Source organism: Nilaparvata lugens, chromosome 3, assembly GCF_014356525.2.
Source record: "Nilaparvata lugens isolate BPH chromosome 3, ASM1435652v1, whole genome shotgun sequence".
Lineage (NCBI taxonomy): Eukaryota > Metazoa > Arthropoda > Insecta > Hemiptera > Delphacidae > Nilaparvata > Nilaparvata lugens.
The window spans coordinates 39,717,379-39,740,456 of NC_052506.1; the positions used below are offsets into that span (position 1 = coordinate 39,717,379).

At 33.1% G+C, this 23,078-nt stretch overlaps 1 protein-coding gene across 3 annotated transcripts; it reads left to right on the forward strand.

Annotated features, from left to right (window-relative positions):
- Window positions 1–407: 407 nt before the first annotated feature.
- LOC111050379 (BTB/POZ domain-containing protein 1) lies at window positions 408–16,584 on the forward strand. 3 transcript variants are annotated; one of them, XM_022336697.2, is made up of 5 exons: window positions 408–738; window positions 1,272–1,412; window positions 6,829–6,965; window positions 7,587–7,791; window positions 15,068–16,584. In XM_022336697.2, exons 2-5 carry the CDS (start codon window positions 1,290–1,292, stop codon window positions 15,938–15,940), a joined length of 1,338 nt encoding a protein of 445 aa, XP_022192389.1. In that variant the 5' UTR covers window positions 408–738; window positions 1,272–1,289; the 3' UTR covers window positions 15,941–16,584. The 3 variants fall into 3 exon arrangements, with proteins under 3 accessions (XP_022192389.1, XP_022192387.1, XP_039279707.1); XM_022336695.2 differs by having other exon boundaries at window positions 409–613; XM_039423773.1 differs by lacking the exon at window positions 1,272–1,412 and having other exon boundaries at window positions 409–613.
- The last annotated feature ends 6,494 nt before the right edge of the window (window positions 16,585–23,078 follow it).

Below are 23,078 nucleotides of genomic sequence, written 5' to 3' on the forward strand. Positions count from 1 at the left end.
CTACCGTACCTTATTACTTTCAAAACACATTATAACTTTGAAGCCGATATTACATAACACATAATTAATTAACATATATCGTTTTTACCCGTAGCTAGAAATAACCTAAAAACACCATGAATCTGAAATAGACACAATCTGAAAGTTTTAATACGATACGTGACGTCACTGTTGTGACGTCAAGGTGGGCGAATTTGGCAGTAGATGTTGGCTTCAGAGGCTAGACTTCCCAGCGTGTCTATTCTATAACTGGTCTAAGATCCAACCAAGAATGCTTTTTACATGGCGCAAATACTATTACAATGCGGCGCTTTCTAACAAGATGGCGGATTTTTGCGCCAGGGTACTATTATAGCCAAGTTTCCATACTGTATGTATACTGTGACCGGGAGTTGAACAGTTGTTGATAAAATTCGATTGCAGTTCAAGGACATAAAAGGATCATTTTGAGTTTTTCAAAGCCTTTGCGTTGTTTATGTTTTGAGACGCTAAAAAGTAGTTTTGTTTTATTATTTTGATGAACTGAAGTTTTCCTATTACAAAGAAAGAATACTAACTAGAACTACGCATTCAGTTTTTTGTTACAACGAAGCTCTTCTCCGTAAAATAAAAGGTTAGTTTCCGTAAATGTTGATTATTGAGTTAGGTTAAAAGTTTCTGATTAATAGTCGGCATCTTCAATAAACAGTTTTGTGAATGTTGTTGTAAATCCTCTGATTTTATTTTATTAATATAGTTGTAAGTAAGATACTGTATTTTATTGTTGTTCATTGTTGTCAGAAAAAATTGAAAAATGACTGTAAATACACAAACCCTAATTTTATTTAGCAATAGGGGGTGATTAATCTTTATTGGATAAATAATTTGATATAGAAAAAATTGAATTTTATAATACGTTTTCTTCAGGAACTCTACAGAAGAGTTTTGTTAATACGATAGGTCCAAGTACAAAAATTATTGTAGATGTCATGTAAGTTGATCTATGATTATTTAGTGTTCTATGGCTTTTCCCAGATCTTTTTTCTCACTTGCTCATACATGTACGTACGGTGCATTCAATTTGATCATACCCTTATATTCTTTTATTTAAACTTCAGGTTTATTAATAAGAAAATCATTTCTTTAAATAAAATTTGTGTTTAATAAATTCATCAAATACAAGTACGGTACTGTTCAGTGCCGGTACCTATATTTTACAGTGGATTATTAAAAAACAAAGAATTTTTCAACATACAGTAACAAAAAGTAACGTAAATCCAATTTATTTTTAGAAAAGTGAAATTGCGGCAATGATGAAAATGGATTGGCAACTAACGAAAACATCTTTAGGTGAAAGATTCAAAGAACTATATAAACTTCAAGAATGGACAGATTGCTCGTTTTCAGTTGGAGAAACAGAAGCTGAGGTGGAGGTAAAAAAACCAAGATAACTCAGTAATCAATTTTGCATATTACTTTCACCATATTTCTTTTATTATGATTGGTCAATTCAAAGTAAAAAATCTTAGTCCTATTAGGGTCTATATCCTATTAGGAAAACATTAAATACTCATAAAATTGATAATTCACAAAGAAATATTAATCATTCTTACGCATATAAACAAAATAAATCACAAAATGATAAAAATTCAGAAAATATAGAATATATTATTTGTTTTCCATACAACACTATCTCAATAAAGCAATTAGGAAGACTTTTACAAAAATCTGGTGTGGCACACTCACACAACTTTCCTTGCTCATTGAACTATAAGCCTCATTATCAAACGAGAATAATTTAGGGGAATAACATAATGACGATTGACGGCAACATATTTGCAACTACGATCAGACTACTGTATATGTGTATATACAATTGTTTTCAGAGTACTTTTAAATTGTGAAATTCGATGATTTTTTTTTTGAAATTCGTCAAAACAGCTGTTCTACAGATGAAATATCTTGACTATGACTGTGTTCTTTTTATAAACTGCTCTAACTACCCACGGTATATGGAAGAAGAAAAAGTAAAAACCGTGTACCAACCTACCTCATGCAAGAGAAGGAGGTTACAAAGTCCATTTCTCAAGGATTGGGTGGACCCCTCATTAGTACCCCAGGAAAAAGACTCATGTCAGTTGATAGAGCTAATAAATAACTATACAGGGTATGGATTTCAAAAAAATCGTTAGAGCCGCTTTTGAGAAAATCGTGAAAAAAATGGTTTTTTAGTAACCGTCATTTTTCTCAAGAATATTACGGAGCTCCTGCAATTTTCTCATACATAAGACTCATGTCAGTTGATAGGGCTTATAAATAGCTATCCATGGTATGAATTTGAAGAAAATCGTTGGAGCCGTTTTCGAGAAAACCGTGAAAAACATGGCTTTTTAGTCATTATCCGCCATTTTTCTCAAGAATATTACGGAGCTCCTGAAATTTTCCCAGAAATGAGACTCATGCCAGTTGATAGGGCTTATGAATAGCTATCCATGATATGAATTTGAAGAAAATCGTTGGAGCCGTTTTCGAGAAAAACGTGAAAAACATGGCTTTTTAGTCATTATCCGCCATTTTTCTCAAGAATATTACGGAGCTCCTGAAATTTTCCCTGAAATGAGACTTATGCCAGTTGATAGGGCTTATAAATAGCTATCCATGGTATGAATTTGAAGAAAATCGTTAGAGCCATTTTCGAGAAAAACGTGAAAAACATGGTTTTTAGTAATTATTTGCCATTTTTTCCGCCATCTTGAATTTAATTTTATTGAATTTCTTATTGTCGGGTCCTCAGGGTATAAGGACCTTAAGTTTAAAATTTTAAGTCAATCGGTTAATTAGGAATGGAGTTATCGTGTTCACAGACATACACACACACACACATACACACACACACACACACACACACACACACATACACACACACACACATATACACACACACAGACCAATACCCAATACCCAATACCCAAAAATCATGTTTTTGGACTCAGGGGACCTTGAAACGTATAGAAAACTTGAAATTGGGGTACCTTAATTTATTTTGGAAAGCAATACTTTCCTTACCTATGGTAGTAGGGCAAGGAAAGTAAAAAATACATTTTATTTAGGATACAAAACAACAAATAATAATTTTGAACTATTAAGGAAGATTTCTAATAAAAAATACAACAAGAACAATTATTAAAAAAATCGGCGTTTGCTGAACATTTAATTGAAACTAATCATAGTTATATCGATATAAATTCTAATATGAAAATATTAAGCTTTGGTAACGAAAGTAATAAAGTATGTAAAAGAAGAATTTTTTATCTATAAAACTGCAAAGTTAAATAGGAAAAATTTAATAAATATAATTTAATTCGACTTGAATAATCCTATTTTTGATAAAATTAAAAGTAAATATGATTAAAATTAAATAATGAATAATAAATAAATTAATCTTATGAAAATAAGCATATACCTAGTATCATGTTCATATTATCTAGTATCAATTTCTCTTTTTGTGTAGTTGAGAAGTTGATATTGTGGTAAGTATTCATATTAAATAAAAATACTAAGAAATTGTCAAAAACCACAGATTTAAATCTGACAATTTCACAGATTACATGAAATCTGACAATTTCACAGATTTAAATCTGTGGTTTTTGACAATTTCTTAGTATTTTTATTCAATAGTACCTCGTATCAATTTGTTTATTTTTTACATTCTAACTTGGAATGACCAATGGTCGAAACAAGTCGTTGAAATATTTTCAAGTTTTTAATAAAGGGTACTTCAATTTTTTATTTTGTTTTTATTTATTTGAATTAAGTAGCCCATATAAGTGAAGTGATTTTATTCTGATTCGATTCTTTTGAAGTCTCACTTTCAAAAATAAAACTCATCAAAATGTCATGAACCTCTTAAGAATTTGAGACTACAATGCCATTCTTCTCTAGACAATACTATCAATCCCATTAACGAAATAATAAACTAATCGTGTTGATTCTGACTAATAGCCTTGTCATCGACCAATAAGTAATATGCCTTAGTTGTCTTGTTTATTAACGAGCTGTAGCCTAAGCTTACAATGGATCAGATGATTTAGTCATATATCTTGTAAAAGAGTTGCTGATTTTGTTATTTCCGCTATCAAAGGATGTAACATCTTTGATATCTGTACAATTCATTTTTACAATTCATTTTTCCAAAAAAAAATAAGGTAGCCTACCCTAATTTCATGACTGTTTTCTATACGTTCATTACTTTCCTTGCCCTATTACCATAGGTAAGGAAAGTATTGCTTTCCGAAAAAAATTAAGATACCCCAATTTCTAAATTTCTATACGTTTCAAGGTCCCCTGAGTCCAAAAAAGTGGTTTTTGGGTATTGGTCTGTATGTGTGTGTGTGTGTGTGTGTGTGTGTCTCTGTGTACACGATATCTCATCTCCCAATTAACGAAATGACTTGAAATTTGGAACTTAAGTTCCTTCCCCTATAAGGATCCGACACAAACAATTTCGATTAAATGCAATTCAAGATGGCGGCTAAAATGGCGAAAATGTTGTCAAAAACAGTGTTTTTCGCGATTTTCTCGAAAATGGCTCCAACGATTTTGATCAAATTCATACTGTAAAAATTACATAAAACTGTAAAATATAAACTGTAAAATTAAACTGTAAATATAAACTGTAAAATTACATATTACTGTAAAATACTCATATCTGTAAAAATTTCAGGAGCTCCGCCCCATCTAGGTAAAGTTTGATTTTAGATTCCCAATTATCAGGCTTCAGATACAATCAAAAAAAAAAGAATCCAACTGGAAAAGATTGAGCATTGAAATCTCTACAATTAATGTTCAGTAACAATTTCACCTAAAATTTGAAATAAGCTCGAAATTTGAGAAAATGTTATTATTTCAATTGCAAACTGTTGGTAACTGTTGATTCTATTCAATCATTCACTATGAAGAGATAGCAGACCTCGTATGTCTCCAGCGTTATTGTCCTGTCACCAGCTGGCTCAGATCTTTGTTTATAAGTAGACTTGAGATGCGCGTCTAGGTGATCAATTTTCATAACGGCAAGGAAAGTTGTGTGAGTGCGCCACACCAGATTTTTTACATACTTATAAATGTCTGTAAATCAGGTAAACAAAGTCAACAAAGTATTGACTGTAATTTAACTTTCATTGCATGACTTTATTCAATTTCATGACTTTCATTGTATGACTTTGATTTTAGATTCTTAATTATCAAGCTTCAGATACAATTTAAACAAAAAATTTCGAGTGGAATAGATTGAGCATGAGAATCTCTACAATATTAATGTTCAGTAACAATTTCACCTAAAATTTAAAATAAGTTCGAAATTTGAGAAAATGTTATTATTTCAATTGCAAACTGTTGATTCTATTAAATCATTCACTAACAAGAGATAGCAGACCTCGTATGTCTCCAGCGTTATTACCCTGTCACCAGCTGGCTCTAATCTTTGAATAGTAGACTTGAGATGCGCGGGAACACTACCGTAGCGTCAGGTGATCAATTTTCATAACGGCAAGGAAAGTGTGAGTGCGCCACACCAGATTTTTATGTTCTTTTTTGAAAGAATAATAGACTCCAATACTTTATTTCTTATTAAGACTGAAAAACCAGATAGGTTGCATTAAAAAAAGTATGATAAAAATTGTCTTCAAACAAGTTATAAAATTAAATTATAAATTTCGTTATTGAATTTATTTCCTTATCAGACTTCTCTACTTCTTAGAAGAACAAATTCTATTAGTTTTCCTTAACGGAAAAAAATTATATTCATTTTTCAGTTTTCATCTAGACACGTGGATAGTTTGAGTAGTTTATGTTGTGATAGGTTATAAAGTGTGATGCAAACCTTGACCTTGACCTGGTATACTATTCGACCTTGTTGCTCTAGTTTTCAGTATGTCAGTAAAGATGTTTTGTAGTTGATTTAGCACGGCTAAGCCTGAATCAGTCAGTTGCTTGCTTCATGCTTTTTACGTATTTGAACATTCAATAACAACGATCAGATTTCCTTTTCATCCAGTCTATAAAAACCAGTTTTCTGACTTTGTATATAATTTACTATACAAGATTCACGGCTGAATTAATGAAAAAAATATTATTGTCAAACAGTAATAAATTTTTATATAATTTTCAAAGAAAGGCTGGATCACTTGTTCATGAGAATATGTGATAAAAATAAATAACGTGAACGTTTCACGTTGACAACTTACTTATGTTTTTTTTGCATAATACACTAGCAAAGTATCAACTAGGTTTTTCTTATAAATAAATAGGCTACCTTATCTCATTACCTTAAGATCAGTAGCTTATTCTATTTTAAAATGAAGAGATAGACTAGATAGATGAAGAATTCTTATTATTAAATGCATACACATTACAATAATTTATTAAGTATACAGGACTATGAAAATATTCGAGACTATATAAGTCATATTGGTAAAAACGTCTTGACTAGTTAGAATTTTAAAAATCTTAAATTATTACTATTTTTGAATTAGACTAGAACTAACCAAAGTTTGTAATGGTTATCAAAAGAAAATAATGTTATCTTGACTTTATTCAAAGTCAAGTAGCGAGCCATCTATCCATTCATTAAAAAAACAGTCATTAATATATGTATTTGTCAATATTGTATATATAATATGTCATAATATGTAATAATAATAATATATAATAATATAATATCATAATATATAATATGTCATATATAATATGTATTTATCAATAGGCCTATATATATTTGTCAATTTAAAAAATTGCCAAATTTACATAACATTTTTCAAATTGTCAAATATTTAAATTATGACTATTTTACAGGTAATCAAATGTCACAAACTAATTCTTGCTGCCAGTTCGCCAGTATTCGAAGCACTGTTTTATGGACCTCTTGCCGAAGTTAATGATGTTATTAGAGTGCCTGATATGGACCCTTCAACATTTAAGATGTTACTAAGGTAATAATATAACTTGACTATTGACTTGAGAGTAACTTCGGCTCATTGCATTATTTTGAAATTACAATAATGTGATACGATGCTAGAGAAGAATTAGTAGGTTACTAAACCAATAAGAAAACAAAAGACTGTCATCCTGCCATATCTATGTTACAAAATCTATTTGAATATCCATCAATTGAGTATTGAAGCCTGTCACCTCTGTAAGATTGCCATCATCATTATTGGCACTACAGCCCATGTAGAGCCTTAGCCTTCACAACCACATCCTTCCACCCCTCTCAACATTCTGCTGTTCTTCTCCATCTTCTTACACCCAGGCTTCGCAAATCCTCTTCCACATCGTCAACCCACCGCTTTCTTGGTCTTCCTTGTAGTCTTTTTCCTCCGGGTTTGCCTTCCAGCACCATTTTAAGATTGTACTGGTTCAAAAAAAAAAAAAAACAAAATTGATTGCTTGTAAAATTACATTACGTGTCTAAATTTCAACAATACGATCACAATCGATTGTAATGAATATGATTTGAGTTTTTTCTATCAAAACTTCAGTTAAAAAAAAATAGTGTTGAAATTTATTTGTGAATGATGTTTAAAGACGAATGCATGTTTTACTCTGTCCAGGTACGTTTACTGTGATACAATTAAATTCAACAATGTGATAGAAGCCGGATGTCTGTTATATGCGACGAAAAAGTATATGATTCCTCACTTAGCTCGTTCCTGTGTAGACTACATAGTGGAGCACACGCAAGTCAACAATGTATGGGATGTGCTCTACGTGGCCGAATCTCTCGATGAAGAGGAAATATTGAAGCCTTGCATCAAGGTAATTAATAACTGTAAATAGTGAGTTAATCTATAATATAATAAAGGAAAGAATTAGCTTATACATGTACGGGATAGGAAATTCACAAATGACGCATCATCTCGTCTAAACTGCTGGACTGTTTAACTTGTGATTTTGCATATACATGGTGTTCTGAAAAAGGGTGCTCATAAGTCATGGCGTGATTCCTCTCATCAAAAGAAGAAAAAAGTTCTAATTAACATAGGTCCGAAAATGCTTGGTTACCAAGTTATACAGGGTGGAAGATTTTATCTGAATTTCTGTTCCCCTGCCGAAACGAAGCCCTACGGGTACTGGCTGTTAATTAAGATGTAAAATTTAGCAATTTATGTAAAATGAACTGAGAAATTGAATAACACCGTTTCCAGAACTTTAGCTACAGTAATTTTTAAGATATGTGACGAAATACGCGAAACTTGGTCCCTAAAAATCAAGTTCCTTTAAGGTTTGAAGCAGATTTACTATGTTAAATGTACAATAAACACAAAATATTTTTTTACAGAATTTGTAGAAAATTTAATTTTGAAGAGAAAGATGTAGAATAAGTCTATAATAGACAAACGGAACCCTTAAAAAATAATCCTTAATTACATACAAATCGCATGAATATAGAGCTTAACAGATTTTGTATATTTTTCATGCGTTTTGTATGTCATTAAGGATTATTTTTTTAAGGTTGCGTTTGTTTATTATAGACTTATTATACATCTTCTCTTCAAAATTAAATTTTCTACAAATTCTGTAAAAAAGTATTTTGTGTTTATTGTACATTTAACATAGTAAATCTGCTTCAAACCTTAAAGGAACTTGGTTTTTAGGGACCAAGTTTCGCGTATTTCGTCACATATCTTAAAAATTACTCTAGCCAAAGTTCTGGAAACGGTGTTATTCAATTTTTCAGCTCATTTTACATAAAGTACGCTAAATTGTACATCTCAATTAACAGCCAACAGCGAACCCGTAGGGCTTCGTTTCGGCAAGGGCATAGAAATTTAGACGAAATCTTCCACCCTGTATAACTTGGTAACTACGCATTTTCGGACCAATGCTAATTAGAACTTGTTTTCTGTTGATGTGAGGAATCACGCCCTGATTTATGGGTACCTTTTTCAGAACATCCTGTAGAATATTGATCTACCGAGGATGGTTATAGGTATATTTTAAATTCTTCAATATTTCAGTTTGACAAGTGTTTAATCAAACTCTTGCGAAGCACGGGTTACCTGCTACCCTGCTAGTGTTGAATATTGCTAAAATACTTGCTTGATAACTTGCTAAATGTTGTTAATTTAGCATATTTCAGGTTGATCGTTCAGAGCCATTGAATGGCAACAATGGTAAACACTTTTTGGCTAGAAAATCAATGAAGTCTTTGAATGACAATTTATTCTGAGCATGGATCCACTTTATTCACATACTTTTTTACTCACGCCCAGACATTATAATAATCGATAAAACACCTTTGACATTTTTCTTCCATATTAACAAAGCTTCCTCGTCCCAATTATTAGAATTATACTTAATCAATTTATTTTTTATTATTAAATACACACAAAACAAGACAAAACAAAATTACAAAGAGTTATGAAACAAATAAAACACAATAAAATGTTACAAATATAAAAAACCATGGGCTTTGTGGTTGGGTGTGTTGGAGAAGAGAAAAAAAAGAGAGGAAGATACCTAGCCAACTATGGTTTCCCATGTAATAGGCAGGCAAAGAAGAGAAGAGAAGTAATAAGGGAAAAATGTAAGGGAGAAATGGGGGGAAGGAAGAAAACAGAGGAATAGGTACTCAAAATAAAGGTAAGCGAGTCCACTGAAAAATGAAAAAACAATGCTGGAGCAGAAATCTCGAGTCATATATTATCTAAATGGAAGTAGAAATTACTGTATGTCCAGTTTTTTATATCCAGTTTAATTTTTCCGCTGATCTTATTGTCCATGAGAAAGTGATTTGGAATGAGGTTCATTATTTTAGTACCTATGTAAATTAACTGCCTCCTTATACATTCAATATTAGTGTTATAGGTTACATATTTGTTAGCAGTGGCCCTTAGATTATAATAATTAAGTGTAGAGTTTATTGTGAAAGGAAAACCGGATCTATATTTTATTAAGTACTCAATTACGGTTTTTATGTATAATTGACGTATAGTCATGACCTCAAAATCACTAAAAACCATATCCGTTGGATAGAGCCTGGGTTTGCTTAATATAGTTTTAATTATCAGTTTTTGTGCTACAAATAATTCAGCAATATGACAGTTGAAACAGCCTCCCCAAACAACTATGTCATACTGCAGAATTGACTTGACTAGAGCATGATACATCATTTTCAGGTGGTTCTTATTAAGAATTCTGTTAACTTGGTAAAATTTAAAAGATAAATATCTAATTTTTCTACATATGTATTTAATATGAGCATCCCATTTAAGGTTTTCATCAATTATGATTCCCAAGTACTTAGTATTATTGACTTTTTTAATGGTGGGACAATCACAATTACCCAAGTTTAAATTGCACTGAGAATGGAGTCTCAAATCTTGATTCTGCCCTACTCTATTTGCAGAGAAAGTTATGTAATTCGTTTTTTCAATATTTAAACTTAAGGTATTCTTATCTAACCACTTCTTAATTAAAAGCATATTATTTTCAGCTATGGTATGAACTTCATCCCATGAATTACCGTGAAAAATAGCTGCAGTATCATCTGCAAAGGATATCACAGTTGAGTTTAGAAGTCTTAAATTTAAAAAGTCATTTACATAGAGTATGAAAAGGACCTTCACCAAGTTCAGTACAACCGCGTAGTGGTCAGTTATGGTTGTCCTAAATATAGCTCCTTTAATGGACATAGAATGGTTGCCTGAATTTTTAAAAAAATGTGGTCAATGCAAGAATTTGTTGTGGTTGTTACTCTGGTATCACCAGTTATGTAAGACTTATAGCCATTCCTATTGAAAATATGCAGATAATCTTGAACAGGAACACTAGTTGAATGTGTATTTATATTCATGTCTCCCGCCACACATACATTTATTCCATTAGGAATTTTACTGATTTCATTACTCAGACTATCAAGAAAATTATCAATATTTTGATTACTTGGTGATCTATAAACCCCAATCACCTTCACAATAAAATCATCAATTCTTAAGTCAGCACTAACTACATTGGCATCAGTAATATCGAGTGAAACTTCATTGAATCTTATACAATCTTTTATGTACATGCATAAACCATCACATTTATTCTGTTTAGTGTACTTATTTATTGCCGTATATCCAGGAATGTTGAAAATGAACGGCATATCTGCAGTCAACCAGGTCTCCGTTAATATTATAATGTGAATATCAGTTTTCAATTCATTGAGGCAGCAAATAAACTGATCGAAATTAGCATTCAAACTACGTATATTCATAGACATAATATTGAAACACTCAGCATCTTTATTTCTGTCCTCGAGAAAGTGATAGTTCAAATAATCGTCGATTACATCTGTTTTATTTTCTGTTTCTAAAATATTCAGAAATTCTTCAGTGTCACTCATAACTTATATCATCAGGTCCACTTCTCTTTTCCTTGTTCCATTTAACAAGCCCCTCACTATCTATGAATTTATGTTTCTTAATTAGTTTGTCCTCAGCATCATCTACTAGACTGGTTGTTAAATACCTGAAAGTTTCATTGTGTCTAGACAAAGCGACAATCGCATGGGGCATGCTGTTTTAGATTTCATTCTCCTTGTACTTAGTTCTGATTAGAATAACATTTTTATGAGTTAGCCCTTGTGCTTCATGGATTGTGTGAAGTGCAACATCCTCTCTCCACTTTATAGTATCACCCACCATAAGTTTTTCCTCTTGGGTGAATGTTAATATCAAAGTGTCGGGTTGTATCAGATGGTATTCCCCATTTCTGTAAGTAGGCAGAATTGAGATAGCTCTTTCATTAAGCGTCGTAATATTTTCATAGACAGTGGAAAGGACAAAACAAACATCGATAGGACATCTACGAGTTACCGTTTGCTTTGTAAAAGGTTCGCAGAATTCTGAAATGTTATGCCATCTTGTGGCATAATTACTTCTCTCAATATAGGGTATTTGGTTTGCGTCACCGACTTCAATTATTTCTGAGGCCTTACTCAAGTTAGCAATAAAACCGATGTAACCCGCATGCATAAGTAGAGCTTCATCAATAAAAACTCTATCGTATGTTTTATTCTGATTATGATATTTATTATATATGAGTCAACTGTCCTGTAATCAAGCATTACATTGTTTTCGACCATACCTTTCAATGACAGTTTCACGGATTGCTTTAATACCTGCCCGTGTTTGAGTGAGTATTAGATCCTTGCCAGACTCATGATGCGAGACTATAAAATAAGATTTACCACAGCCGGGAACACCGTCATACCACTTTATTTTAGGAAGTTTACACTCATGAAGAGTTATTCTATTTATAGTTTTTATTAATTCGCTATTCAGCATAAGTGTAGTAGTATTACGTGTGACTAAAACATATCGTTCTTTAGTAGAGAATTTTAAAGTATCCTCTTGAAATTCTACGTAACTTCCACCCTGCTCCAAGCAATATCCCATTCGGTATTTAGAGTTTGTTTTGAATAGGAATCTTTTCAAATTATTATCATAGATGTTCATATTGTTATTCAGGACGCTTATTAGTTCATCACCTGATATTGACATGTTTCTATACGTGATCCTAAGAAGAATATTTTTATATATTTTAGCATTTTCGTTATCAGTGTTTTGAAGTAGGGTCCGTAATTCAATCATAGAGTTTATGAATGCTTCACGTTTATTATTACCTTCAAAGAATCCTACAGTGTACTCAACTCCCGGACTATCAGATAGCTTAGGTATATTAAGAAAATTAATTTCACAATAACCTTGATAATAAAAAATAAACTTCAAATCTCTAGCTCCTAAGACAGTACTCAAGAGTTCAGTGGCAGGAATCTCAAAATAAGTTTCACCAAGATTGTTAAAAGAATCAATTCCTATAATCAAAGGGTAATTGAATTTACTCCAATCATTTATTCTATTCAAAAGATCAATAAGTACCCCATTTTCACCATCATTTAATATGAAAATAGGAATGTTTTTATCAGAAAACAAAACTCTTATACAAATAGAATCTCGTAACACATTCAGGTGATTCCATTCTTCAAGAGAGAAATATTTTTCATTTCTAAGCAGAGAGAGTCCTTTGGATGTTTTAATACTATTTCCTATTTTTATAAAAGATATAACATCAACCCTCTCACCAAAATTATAAACCAGACTTATCTTACTTTTATCAGTATTAGTTTTTACGTAGAAACTATCAATTTTGTTAAGGATGGAATTTAAAGTAATCATTTTGTGTTGGGTTGATTGCTTGATTTTACTATCACTATTATTTTTATTTACCCTCAGTATATTGAATATTTTTCTTTCAGATTCCATAATCAGTTCTATCAATTATTTGTTGTAACGCTTTTTGATAGGAAGGGCACTCTCTGTCACCTACTTTGTGATCGAAAGCTTTTTTATCATTGCGGCAATTTAAACATGAGGGCTTTTTGTCTCTATTAGGGCACTCTTTAACATCATGTCCTGTAGTGGAACAGTGAGCACAGGTGTTTTGTGCTTGAGTGCAATGCTTACTGATATATCCAATTTTTTGGCACTTGAAGCAACGAGAGACGGCAACATAGTCTCCAACTGACATAGACTTGTCTGACGCCGTTGAGGCCAACCAGACGTAATATATATGTATCTATCTATCTATCTATCAACTCGGCACACCCTCCAATCAATACCAATCCGCGATCTGTTAATAAATTATTTTCTTAATTCACCAGTGCACGGTGTTTTTGTTTTTCGGTCCTCTTTTAAAAATCGGCCTAAAGTTTTTCAAGAAATTTTCCGTACTCAATGATGATGACTCGAGATTTCTCTCAAACACATCGTTTGCCAATTCAGCAGCAGTTATATCTGCAGCGACGTGATACAGAATTATTCTTGGCAATTTGGATTGTGGCTCGCTTAATAATATGTACTGATACTCTCACCCAGCGAACTGGATTCTCTTTGTTTGGTATAGTGAGGTCCACGTTATAATGGCAGTGGAGAAAGATTGGAGAATAACTTTGCCGATCCTCTGTCTTGTCATTGCCTTCTATGAAGGGTAACTGATACCAGTTTATTGATGTAATATTAACTGTTCATTCTCGTTTAAAATAATCAATTATATTTTATCAAGCAAGAAATTATATTTACCAATGATTTCATAATAATATTTTCATAATCAAGATTAAATATATATTTTGTTAATTATATTTCTACAGTGTTAAAAATCGATCTGTCATCAGAGCAAAGCGAGAAAGAGATAGCGCTATCCGTTTTATTGAATGATAGACAAGAATAGCAATACAATTGCTAGTCAAGCACTGCCATTATAACGTGGACCTCACTGTAGTGACATTTTATTGATTCTAGGTGTTCTTTGATTGCTTTTCAAATGTTATGCTAGGCCCAATACGTACAGAACGGACGTCGGGCAAAGACATGGCATGGAGTGGAATAAAAATGACATTTCAATAATATTCAGGTTAATAATAATATATTATATATATACAATAATAATATTATATTCAGGTTATCTTCTATCCCATTCAACAGGTTTTTATCCATTCTCATTTCAAACAAATGGCCTGCCCGTTCTTATACGCCACGAGAGACGGAAAAGAGAAAGCAACCGCCCGCGCCACGTCTCCTGTGAACTCTGGACCAACTGTTTACATAGGATAAACGTGGAAGGGACAAAAGTCCGTACCATTCTTTGTTCTACGTCCGTTCTGCTTGAATTGTACCTAGAATTTTTTACGTCCGATAAAAATTATACAAATAGAATATAAAAATGATGATTTGATTTGATCACCAGTCTTGAACCAGCCCGAACTTAGATGACGTATATTGTACAAAATAAGATTGTTTTCCAAATTCAAATTTATTTTATCGAATTGAAAACAATACAATGAATTATAAATAATAGATAAATTAAAAATACACAATAAGATTCCAATCAACATATAGAACTTGAACTAAAAATAACACGTTTTCATCTTCAACTCAGGATTGACATTTGTTTATTTTTATAATTGTATTTTGGTCATTAGATGTTGATAAATGACCTATTATTGTATGGATGATGGTGAAAAACTGATTGAGTTGATGTTGAACAGGTGATGAGCCAATACTCTCCAGAGGCATGGTCATCGCCGTACGAGCACCTGAGTGCGTCAACACTGGCTCGGCTGCTCGATCAGGACTCGAGCAAGATGTCTGAAAGCGAGCTTTGGACGTTTGTAGTGAAGTGGGCACGAACTGAGTGCGAGAAGGCCGGCGTCGAGGTGTCCGGTAGCAATGTGCGCAAGGCACTCGACGACGCTGGAGTCATGGAGAAGGTTAGGTTCCTGACGTTCTCGTCGGAGGAGGTGGCGGGAGTGGTGAAGGCGTCGGGCGTGTTCAGTGGGGATGAGATCAACGAGTTGCAGGCGTGTGTGGAGCGGCGACCGGGCGCGGTGTTGCCAAGGGGATTGGGCCGGGTCAGGGAGGCCCGGTCGCGTGCCTCGGTCGGCGACGGTCGCTGCTCGCGGGTCATCCTCACCAAACGCAAGACGTGGACGTATGGTGGCACCGTCTGCACACGTGTCATGGCCGTCGACTCGCACGTGCTCGTGTGTGGCTTCGAGGTGTTCACGCGCATTCCGAGCCTGGCCGACTTCTGTGTGTGGCGCGGCAACACGGAGCGCTACGACGAGCGGCTGTCTGTGCGCATCACCGACTCAGACGGCAACGAGCTGTGCAACACCGTGCACCAGGCGCGCGCCGAATTCAACGCCGCGCAGCTAGTGCGCCTTGACCGCGCCGTCTGGTTCTCCCCCAACCGCAACTACACCGTCGCCTTTGAGCTGTCGCCCGGTCAGTATCCGCTCAGTCAGCTCTCCTCCACCGCCTCCAGCAAGCTGGTTTCCTTTCGCTTCGAAGACTTCACCAACTACCCTGAAGGTTATCTAGATTTTAGCTTTGTCAGTGCTGTGATATTCTCTCTTTAATTCATTTCCTATACAACGTAGAACATTTCCAAATAGTCGGTATTATTAGTATTTAATCTTACTACTTCAAGAAAAGATGAGTTTTAATTTTATTCTAAGTAGTGAAATAATTTTTAATTTTTTCCCTTATAATGTATTAGGATATCATTCGTATATGAAGCTCCATCCAGACAAAAGATTACTGACAAGAACTTGTGTGTACAAGTTTAGACCATTGGCAGTATTCTACTGCTTGGTTCAGCACGAATTTTTCTGCTGATAATAAATACTTGATGATCCACATAATAATTTTTTCAAACAAAGTTCAGTTATTCTGGATATTGACCCCGAGGTTTACGAAACCAGTTTGGGCTGATCTTACGATGATTTTTAAGATTGTAGGGGCGACGACAAAGTTCTTGTTTGATCAATTTACTCATCATGTAAATGATAGAAGATTATAGACTCGTCTAGACTCGGCTAAATAGGATTTTCCACAATAACATGATTTAATAAACTATGTTGATTATTCCAAGATCACAAAAATCTTGCAGTAATGAATATTTCAACTACATTTGTATTTTTCTAATTAGTGTTGACCATTAGTCAACACTAATTACACAATTATAATCTATATGAATCTTAATATCTTCAGATGTTGAGGAGTTTGCAGATAATTTTATTATTCTTATACCATGAGGATCTGACAATAAGAAATTTTGATAAAATTGAATTCAAAATGGCGGCTAAAATGGCGTAAATGTTGTCAAAAACCTCAGGGTTTTTCGCGATTTTCTCGAAAACGGCTCCAACCATTTTGATTAAATTGATACCTTGAAAAGTCATTGATAAGCTCTATCAACTGCCACAAGTCCTATATCTTTAAAAATTTCAGGAGCACCGCCCCATCTATGCAAAGTTTGATTTTAGATTCTCAATTATTATCAGTCTTCAAATACAATTCAAACTAAAAAAATTAAGTGGAAAAGTTTCAGCATGAAAATCTCCACAATTTATGTTCAGTAACATTTTTACCTGAAATTGAAAATAAGCTCGAAATTAGAGAATATAAGATTATTCAATTGCAAACTGTTGGCAACTGTTTATTCTATTAAATCATTCACTATGAAGAGATAGCAGACTTCGAGTGTCTGCAGCGCTATTGTCCTGTCACCAGCTGTCTCAGATCTTACAATAGTAGATTTGATATGTGCGGGAACACTGGCGTCAGTTGATCAATTTTCATAACGGCAAGGAAAGTTGTGTGAGTGCGCCACACCAGATTTTTTGTTTTAATAGAATATTAATATTGTCAATACAGTACAGTATAATAATCAGTTCCGTGTTGTTATAATGTCATTTACCTTTAAAAATTATAAGCATTCGCACACTTTACATAAACATGATAAATATTATTATAGTATTATATGCGATAGTACTACTTTAAAAGAGTATGGATAATAATTATCATAAATATTAATAGTATAGCTTCAGAATAATATTTAGTTTTCTTGCCAATGAGGAATATTGTACAAACTATATGTTATTGTTATAAATAAATGTGAAGGTTCATGAATTATCAATAATATTTCTTAGAAATAAAGTTCTGTTCTTAGGGGGATCCTAAAAAATGTTTTTATGATCAACATATGAAGAATCATTCCTGATCACGAATGAATTTTGTACAAGCACAGTTTTCACGAATTAAAAAAATTCTAATTTCAATACTGGTAATAGTGATACCATGGGGAATTCTTGAAAAATCAACCACAAAAGTCAAGTGCATGACATTTCATCTGTCATTATGGATTGAATGCAATGGTCAACATTATGAAGAATCATTCCTGATCACGAATGAATTTTGTACAAGCACATTTTTCACGAAAACGAAAATTTCAATGTTCAATATTAGTAATAGTGATACTTTGGGGAATTCTTGAATAATCGAATACAAAAGTAAAGTGCATTGCATTTCTTCTGTTATTATGGACTGAATGCAATGGTCAACATATAAAGAATCATTACTGATCACGAATGAATTTTGTACAAGCACAGTTTTCACGAAAAAAATGTCAAAGTTCTATATTAGTAATAGTGATACTATGGGGAATTCTTGAAAAATCTACCATAAAAGTCAAGTGCATGGCATTTCTTCTGTTATTATGGATTGAATCCAATGGTCAACATATGAAGAATCATTCCTGATCACGAATGAATTTTGTACAAGCACAGTTTTCACGAAAATTAAATTTCAAAGTCCAAAATTAGTAATAGTGTTACTATGGGGAACTCTTGACTAATCAACCACAAAATTCAAGTGCATGGCATTTCTCCTTTTATGATGGACTGAATTCAATGGTCAACATATAAAGAATCATTACTGATCACGAATGAATTTTGTACAAGCACAGTTTTCACGAAAAAAAATTCAGAGTTCAATACTGGTAATAGTGATACTATGGGGAATTCTTGAGAAATCAACCACAAAAGTCAAGTGCATGGCATTTCTTCTGCTATTATGGACTAAATGCAAGGTTAAACATATATGGAATCATTCCTGATCACGAATGAATTTTGTACAAGCACAGTTTTCACAAACAATATTTCAAAGTTCAATATTGATGATAGTAGTATTCTATAGTCCTGTATTGTATTCTTGGAGAATCACTCGCCAAAGTTATTGTCATTGCTTCATTTTTTTTCTGATTATGAATCTCGTAGAAGCAGAACGTCCATGAAAACAATTTTTTTATTTAGATTGTATAGATTGTTGTATTCTAGGAATAGATGGAGAATCACCCACATTATCAAAATATGTTGCTTTTGTCATGTTATTCTGAGCTAAAAGCAAAGGTTCATCAAACCTATTGAATCATTTCTGTGAAAAAATGAGGCTCCACAAGCACATTCTCATCGAAAATGATTTCATAGTTTAATACTGGAGCTGGTATTTTTCTAGAGAATCCATGGAGAATCACCCACAGTGATTCAAAGTCAAGTGCAAAGTCAAGTGCATTGCGTACCTAATGTTTATTTGTTTGAATGCAATCTTTGACCATTTCCTCATTCGTTAGAGTCAGGCCAATGCAAAAGTGTATCGAGCCAATTGGCTACATTATTTACTGTGTCAATTCAGAAAAACCTTTTACATAGAGGCTTCTCATCAATATTTATAAGATGCACTAAAATAAATCTTTTGGAAACTAAAAGTAAGCCTTATTGGAAAGGCTTCATTGAACATCAATAAATATTACAAGATGCATTATTTACCGATTGTACAGCAACCGAACAATGCAGATATGGGGAGTAATGATCAGATGCTTTTTAATTCATAATAGCAATCTATACTTATAAAATTCTTATATCACTGACACTGATCACGATTCTTGGAAAACTACTGGACGGATTGCAACAAGACTTGAAATATAGCTTTCTTATAAGTCCTAGGTGCTCACTAAGAAATCTGTGGAAATCTGTTGTGGAATCTGTGTGCAAAGAATGAGGAAATTTGGCCAGAATTTAACTTGACGAAAGAAAGAGGTTATTCATTAAAACGGCCAAATAGCTGTTGTTGCTTTTCCTAATGTAAAAATATCTTCCATAGAAGTAATCAATTATTCCCAAACATTAGTTGTGTTACCAAAGAAAATAGAAGGTAGCTTTCGTTAAAAAAACTTAGGTAACTTTCTTAGTCTACTATTCTACAGAGCACTTCCAACACATTAATTAATCATTCAAATGATTAGACTAATCTAATGATTAGACCTAATTTCTTTATTTATTACCGATAGAGGGCAGATCATAAGATGCTCCTAGCAAATAGTAGGTCCGTGATACAAAAATTTGAGCTGAGTCTCATCTCTGAGATAAGATATAAAATATTTTTTATTGCCAATAAACATATACAGTGCAGTAATAGGCAAAAGTCACAATACAAACAATAAAATTAAACAAACACTATAATTAAAGTAACATAATCATACCACTGGCGGAAATAACAATAGAAACAAAAGATTACCAAGTGACAATACAACCAACAACTGAATACAGATACAACCGAATACAGTCAAACAAAAAAATCAAAACACAAAACTAACTAAAACACTCAACACTGTACCACAAGTGTAACATTATCACAATAATTATGCCTATTTTATGAAAAATACCTATACAGGGTGATTCATAATTATGGATTCATAATTATTCAATACGTGATAGAGGTGAAAATAAGAAAAAAATTTCTTATAAACATATATCCATAAACGCTTCATTAGCGAGCTATACAGGGTAAAAGATTTCGCCCGGAATTCATTTCCTCTGGTGAAATACACCGATGCTGAATTGTTTGGGGATTAGTTTTTAAAAAACTTATGGTGGATTCATATGGAAAAATATCTGAAAAATTGAATAAAACTAGTCTGGAAGCTGTAGAGTGATTAGTTTTTGAGAAAAAAGTTGAAATATGCAAGAAATCTACGTAGAAAAACACAGACTTCTACATTTGATGCCCAATAACTTTCTTTAATGACCAGTAAACAAAAATTTTTTTAAAATAAAAATTGTAGAGAATTTAATTCTGAAAAGAATTATGTAAGCTGTGTAAACTAAATTCAAATAAAAGTTGAATAAAATGTATTCTAATGTAGTACATTACACCACAAAAATTTGCTGTTTTATGAGGAGAGAACTAATAACTCGTAGGTTGTAGCAGATTGCAAATAAAACATGGATTTGAATAACAGCTGTTCCAAAACAGCTGATCTATTTTATTTTAAATAAGAAAATATTCAAAAGAAATTATCAGCTGAAGATTATTTTCAGAAATATTTTAGCTCACTGTTGAACAAAACAACAAACTGTAAGTTAGGCCTACTGTAATCGCGCTGTGTTTTTTGTTTAATCCATTAGCCAGTTATTTGTAACCATTTCACTTTGCTTTTTTGTGTTGAGTGTCAACTTTTTAAAAAAACAGCAGGTAACTTTATACATTATTCATACTCCGAATTAGCTGACGTGCATTTAATGTATGGGATGGGACACAGAAATAGAACTGAAGCAAGACGTTTGTATCAAGAAAACTTTCCTAACCGAGTATGTCCAAGTTCGAGGTTTTTTGCCACTATTCATCAACGTCTGTCTGAAACAGGTTCTTTGATGTCCAAAGAGCACATTTATGCAGGCAGACCCCGATCCACTTGGACTGTTGAGTTAAAGAAACAAGTTCTTAATGAAATTTATGAAGATCCAGAGAAGAGCACGAGAGAATAATCAGTGCAGTTTAATGTCAATCAGTCTATTAGTTTGAGGATCCTAAAAGAGCAACAATTACATCCATACCACCTCCAGAAAGTTCATACTCTATTGCCACGAGACTGTATTCCCTGTGCTGGTATTTGCCGATGGTTTTTAGAAAAACTTGTTAACCCAAACTTTTAAACAACCGTTTCATTTACCGACAAGGCACACTTTACAAGAACTGCTATCGTTAACGTCCACAACCAACATATTTGGGCAGCTGACAAACTTCATGCCATCCTTTGGATTTTTATCTTTGGGGACACTTGAAAACCTTAGTAAACAATACTACGATTGATACCATTGAAGAACTCCGATTAAGAATTTTGAACGGAATAGGAATAATAATTAAAGCAGACTCCTGGAATATTTGAACGGGTCCGACAATCGATGAGAAGACGTCTGAACAATATGCATTAAGAACAACGGAGGTCACTTTGATCATCATCTTTAGTCTTTTGGTATAAGTTTAATGTCATTTAGATAATATGTTACTTCCATATAGGAATCAAACTTTTCATAAAAAACTGAATATTTTATTTGCAATCAGCTACAACCTATGAGCTATTAGTTATCTCCTCATAAAACAGCAAATTTTTGTCGTGTAATGTACTACATAAGAATACATTTTATTCAACTATTATTTAAATTTAGTTTACACAGCTTACATCATTCTTTTCAGAATTAAATTCTCTACAATTCTTATTTCAAAAAATTATATGTTTACTGGTCATTAAAGAAAGTTATTGGGCATCAAACGTAGAAGTCTGTGTTTTTCTACGTAGATTTCTTGCATATTTTAACTTTTTCTCAAAAACTAATCACTCTACAGCTTCCAGACTAGTTTTATTCAATTTTTCAGATATTTTTCCATATGAATCCACCATACGTTTTTTTAAAAACTAGTCCCCAAACAATTCAGCATCGGTGTTTTTCACCAGAGGAACTGAATTCCGGGCGAAATCTTTCACCCTGTATAGCTCGCTAATGAAGCGTTTATGGATTCTTATCGCTTTTTTCTGCCACAAAAATGCCCTGATGCTATGGGTTGAGTTCCCCCAAAGGTGAACACCATATGATAGAATAGAATGGAACAATCCAAAATAAGTGGTTTTTAAAACTTGATGGCTAACGCAGAATTTTAATTTTCGAAGCAAAAATGTATCTCTAGCCAGTCTTTTACATAATTCCGTGATATGCACATGCCAATCAAGCTTTGAATCCAAGTTCATACCCAATAGCTTAACAGAGGTGAACAGAGGTACATTATTATTGAGTGAGAAGAATATTTCTTCTGTCTTGCTCTCATTAATGCACAAGTCGTTTGAAGTGAACCATTGCTTTGCATCAACGTAGGATTGGTTCAGCATATTCCGTACAACCCTCCTACTTACATTAGAATTAATCAGAGTGGTATCGTCTGCATAGAGCACAGGTAAAGTGTGAACATTGGACCGAAGGTCATTCATAAAAATTAGAAACAGAAACGGTCCAAGAACGGAGCCTTGAGGAACACCTGCTAGTACTTCCTTATATTGAGAATTTTCCGAGGTGTCAGCGACCACAACTTTCTGTTTCCTATTAATTAGGTATGATTGGATAAGTTTAAGTTCCTTATTTCTAACACCATAGAAGTTTAACATATCCAACAATTTTCCATGGTAGATACTCTCAAAAGCCCGGCTCAAATCTATCAATTTCGCAACAGTTACTAATTTCTTTTCAAAGCCTTTCAGTATTTCATTTACCACAGATTCAATCGCCATGACTGGAATGCTTTGGTCTAAACCCATATTGATGGCAATACAATAAACCCTTAGATTTAAAATACCCATAAAGCTCAATCAATACACACATTTCAATT

Coding starts and splice junctions, on each gene's coding strand:
- LOC111050379 (XM_022336697.2), top strand. CDS start 1,290: ATGATGAAAATGGATTGGCAACTAACGAAAACATCTTTAGGTGAAAGA. Junction 1,413..6,828: donor AAACAGAAGCTGAGGTGGAG/GTAAAAAAACCA, acceptor ACTATTTTACAG/GTAATCAAATGTCACAAACT. Junction 6,966..7,586: donor ACATTTAAGATGTTACTAAG/GTAATAATATAA, acceptor TACTCTGTCCAG/GTACGTTTACTGTGATACAA.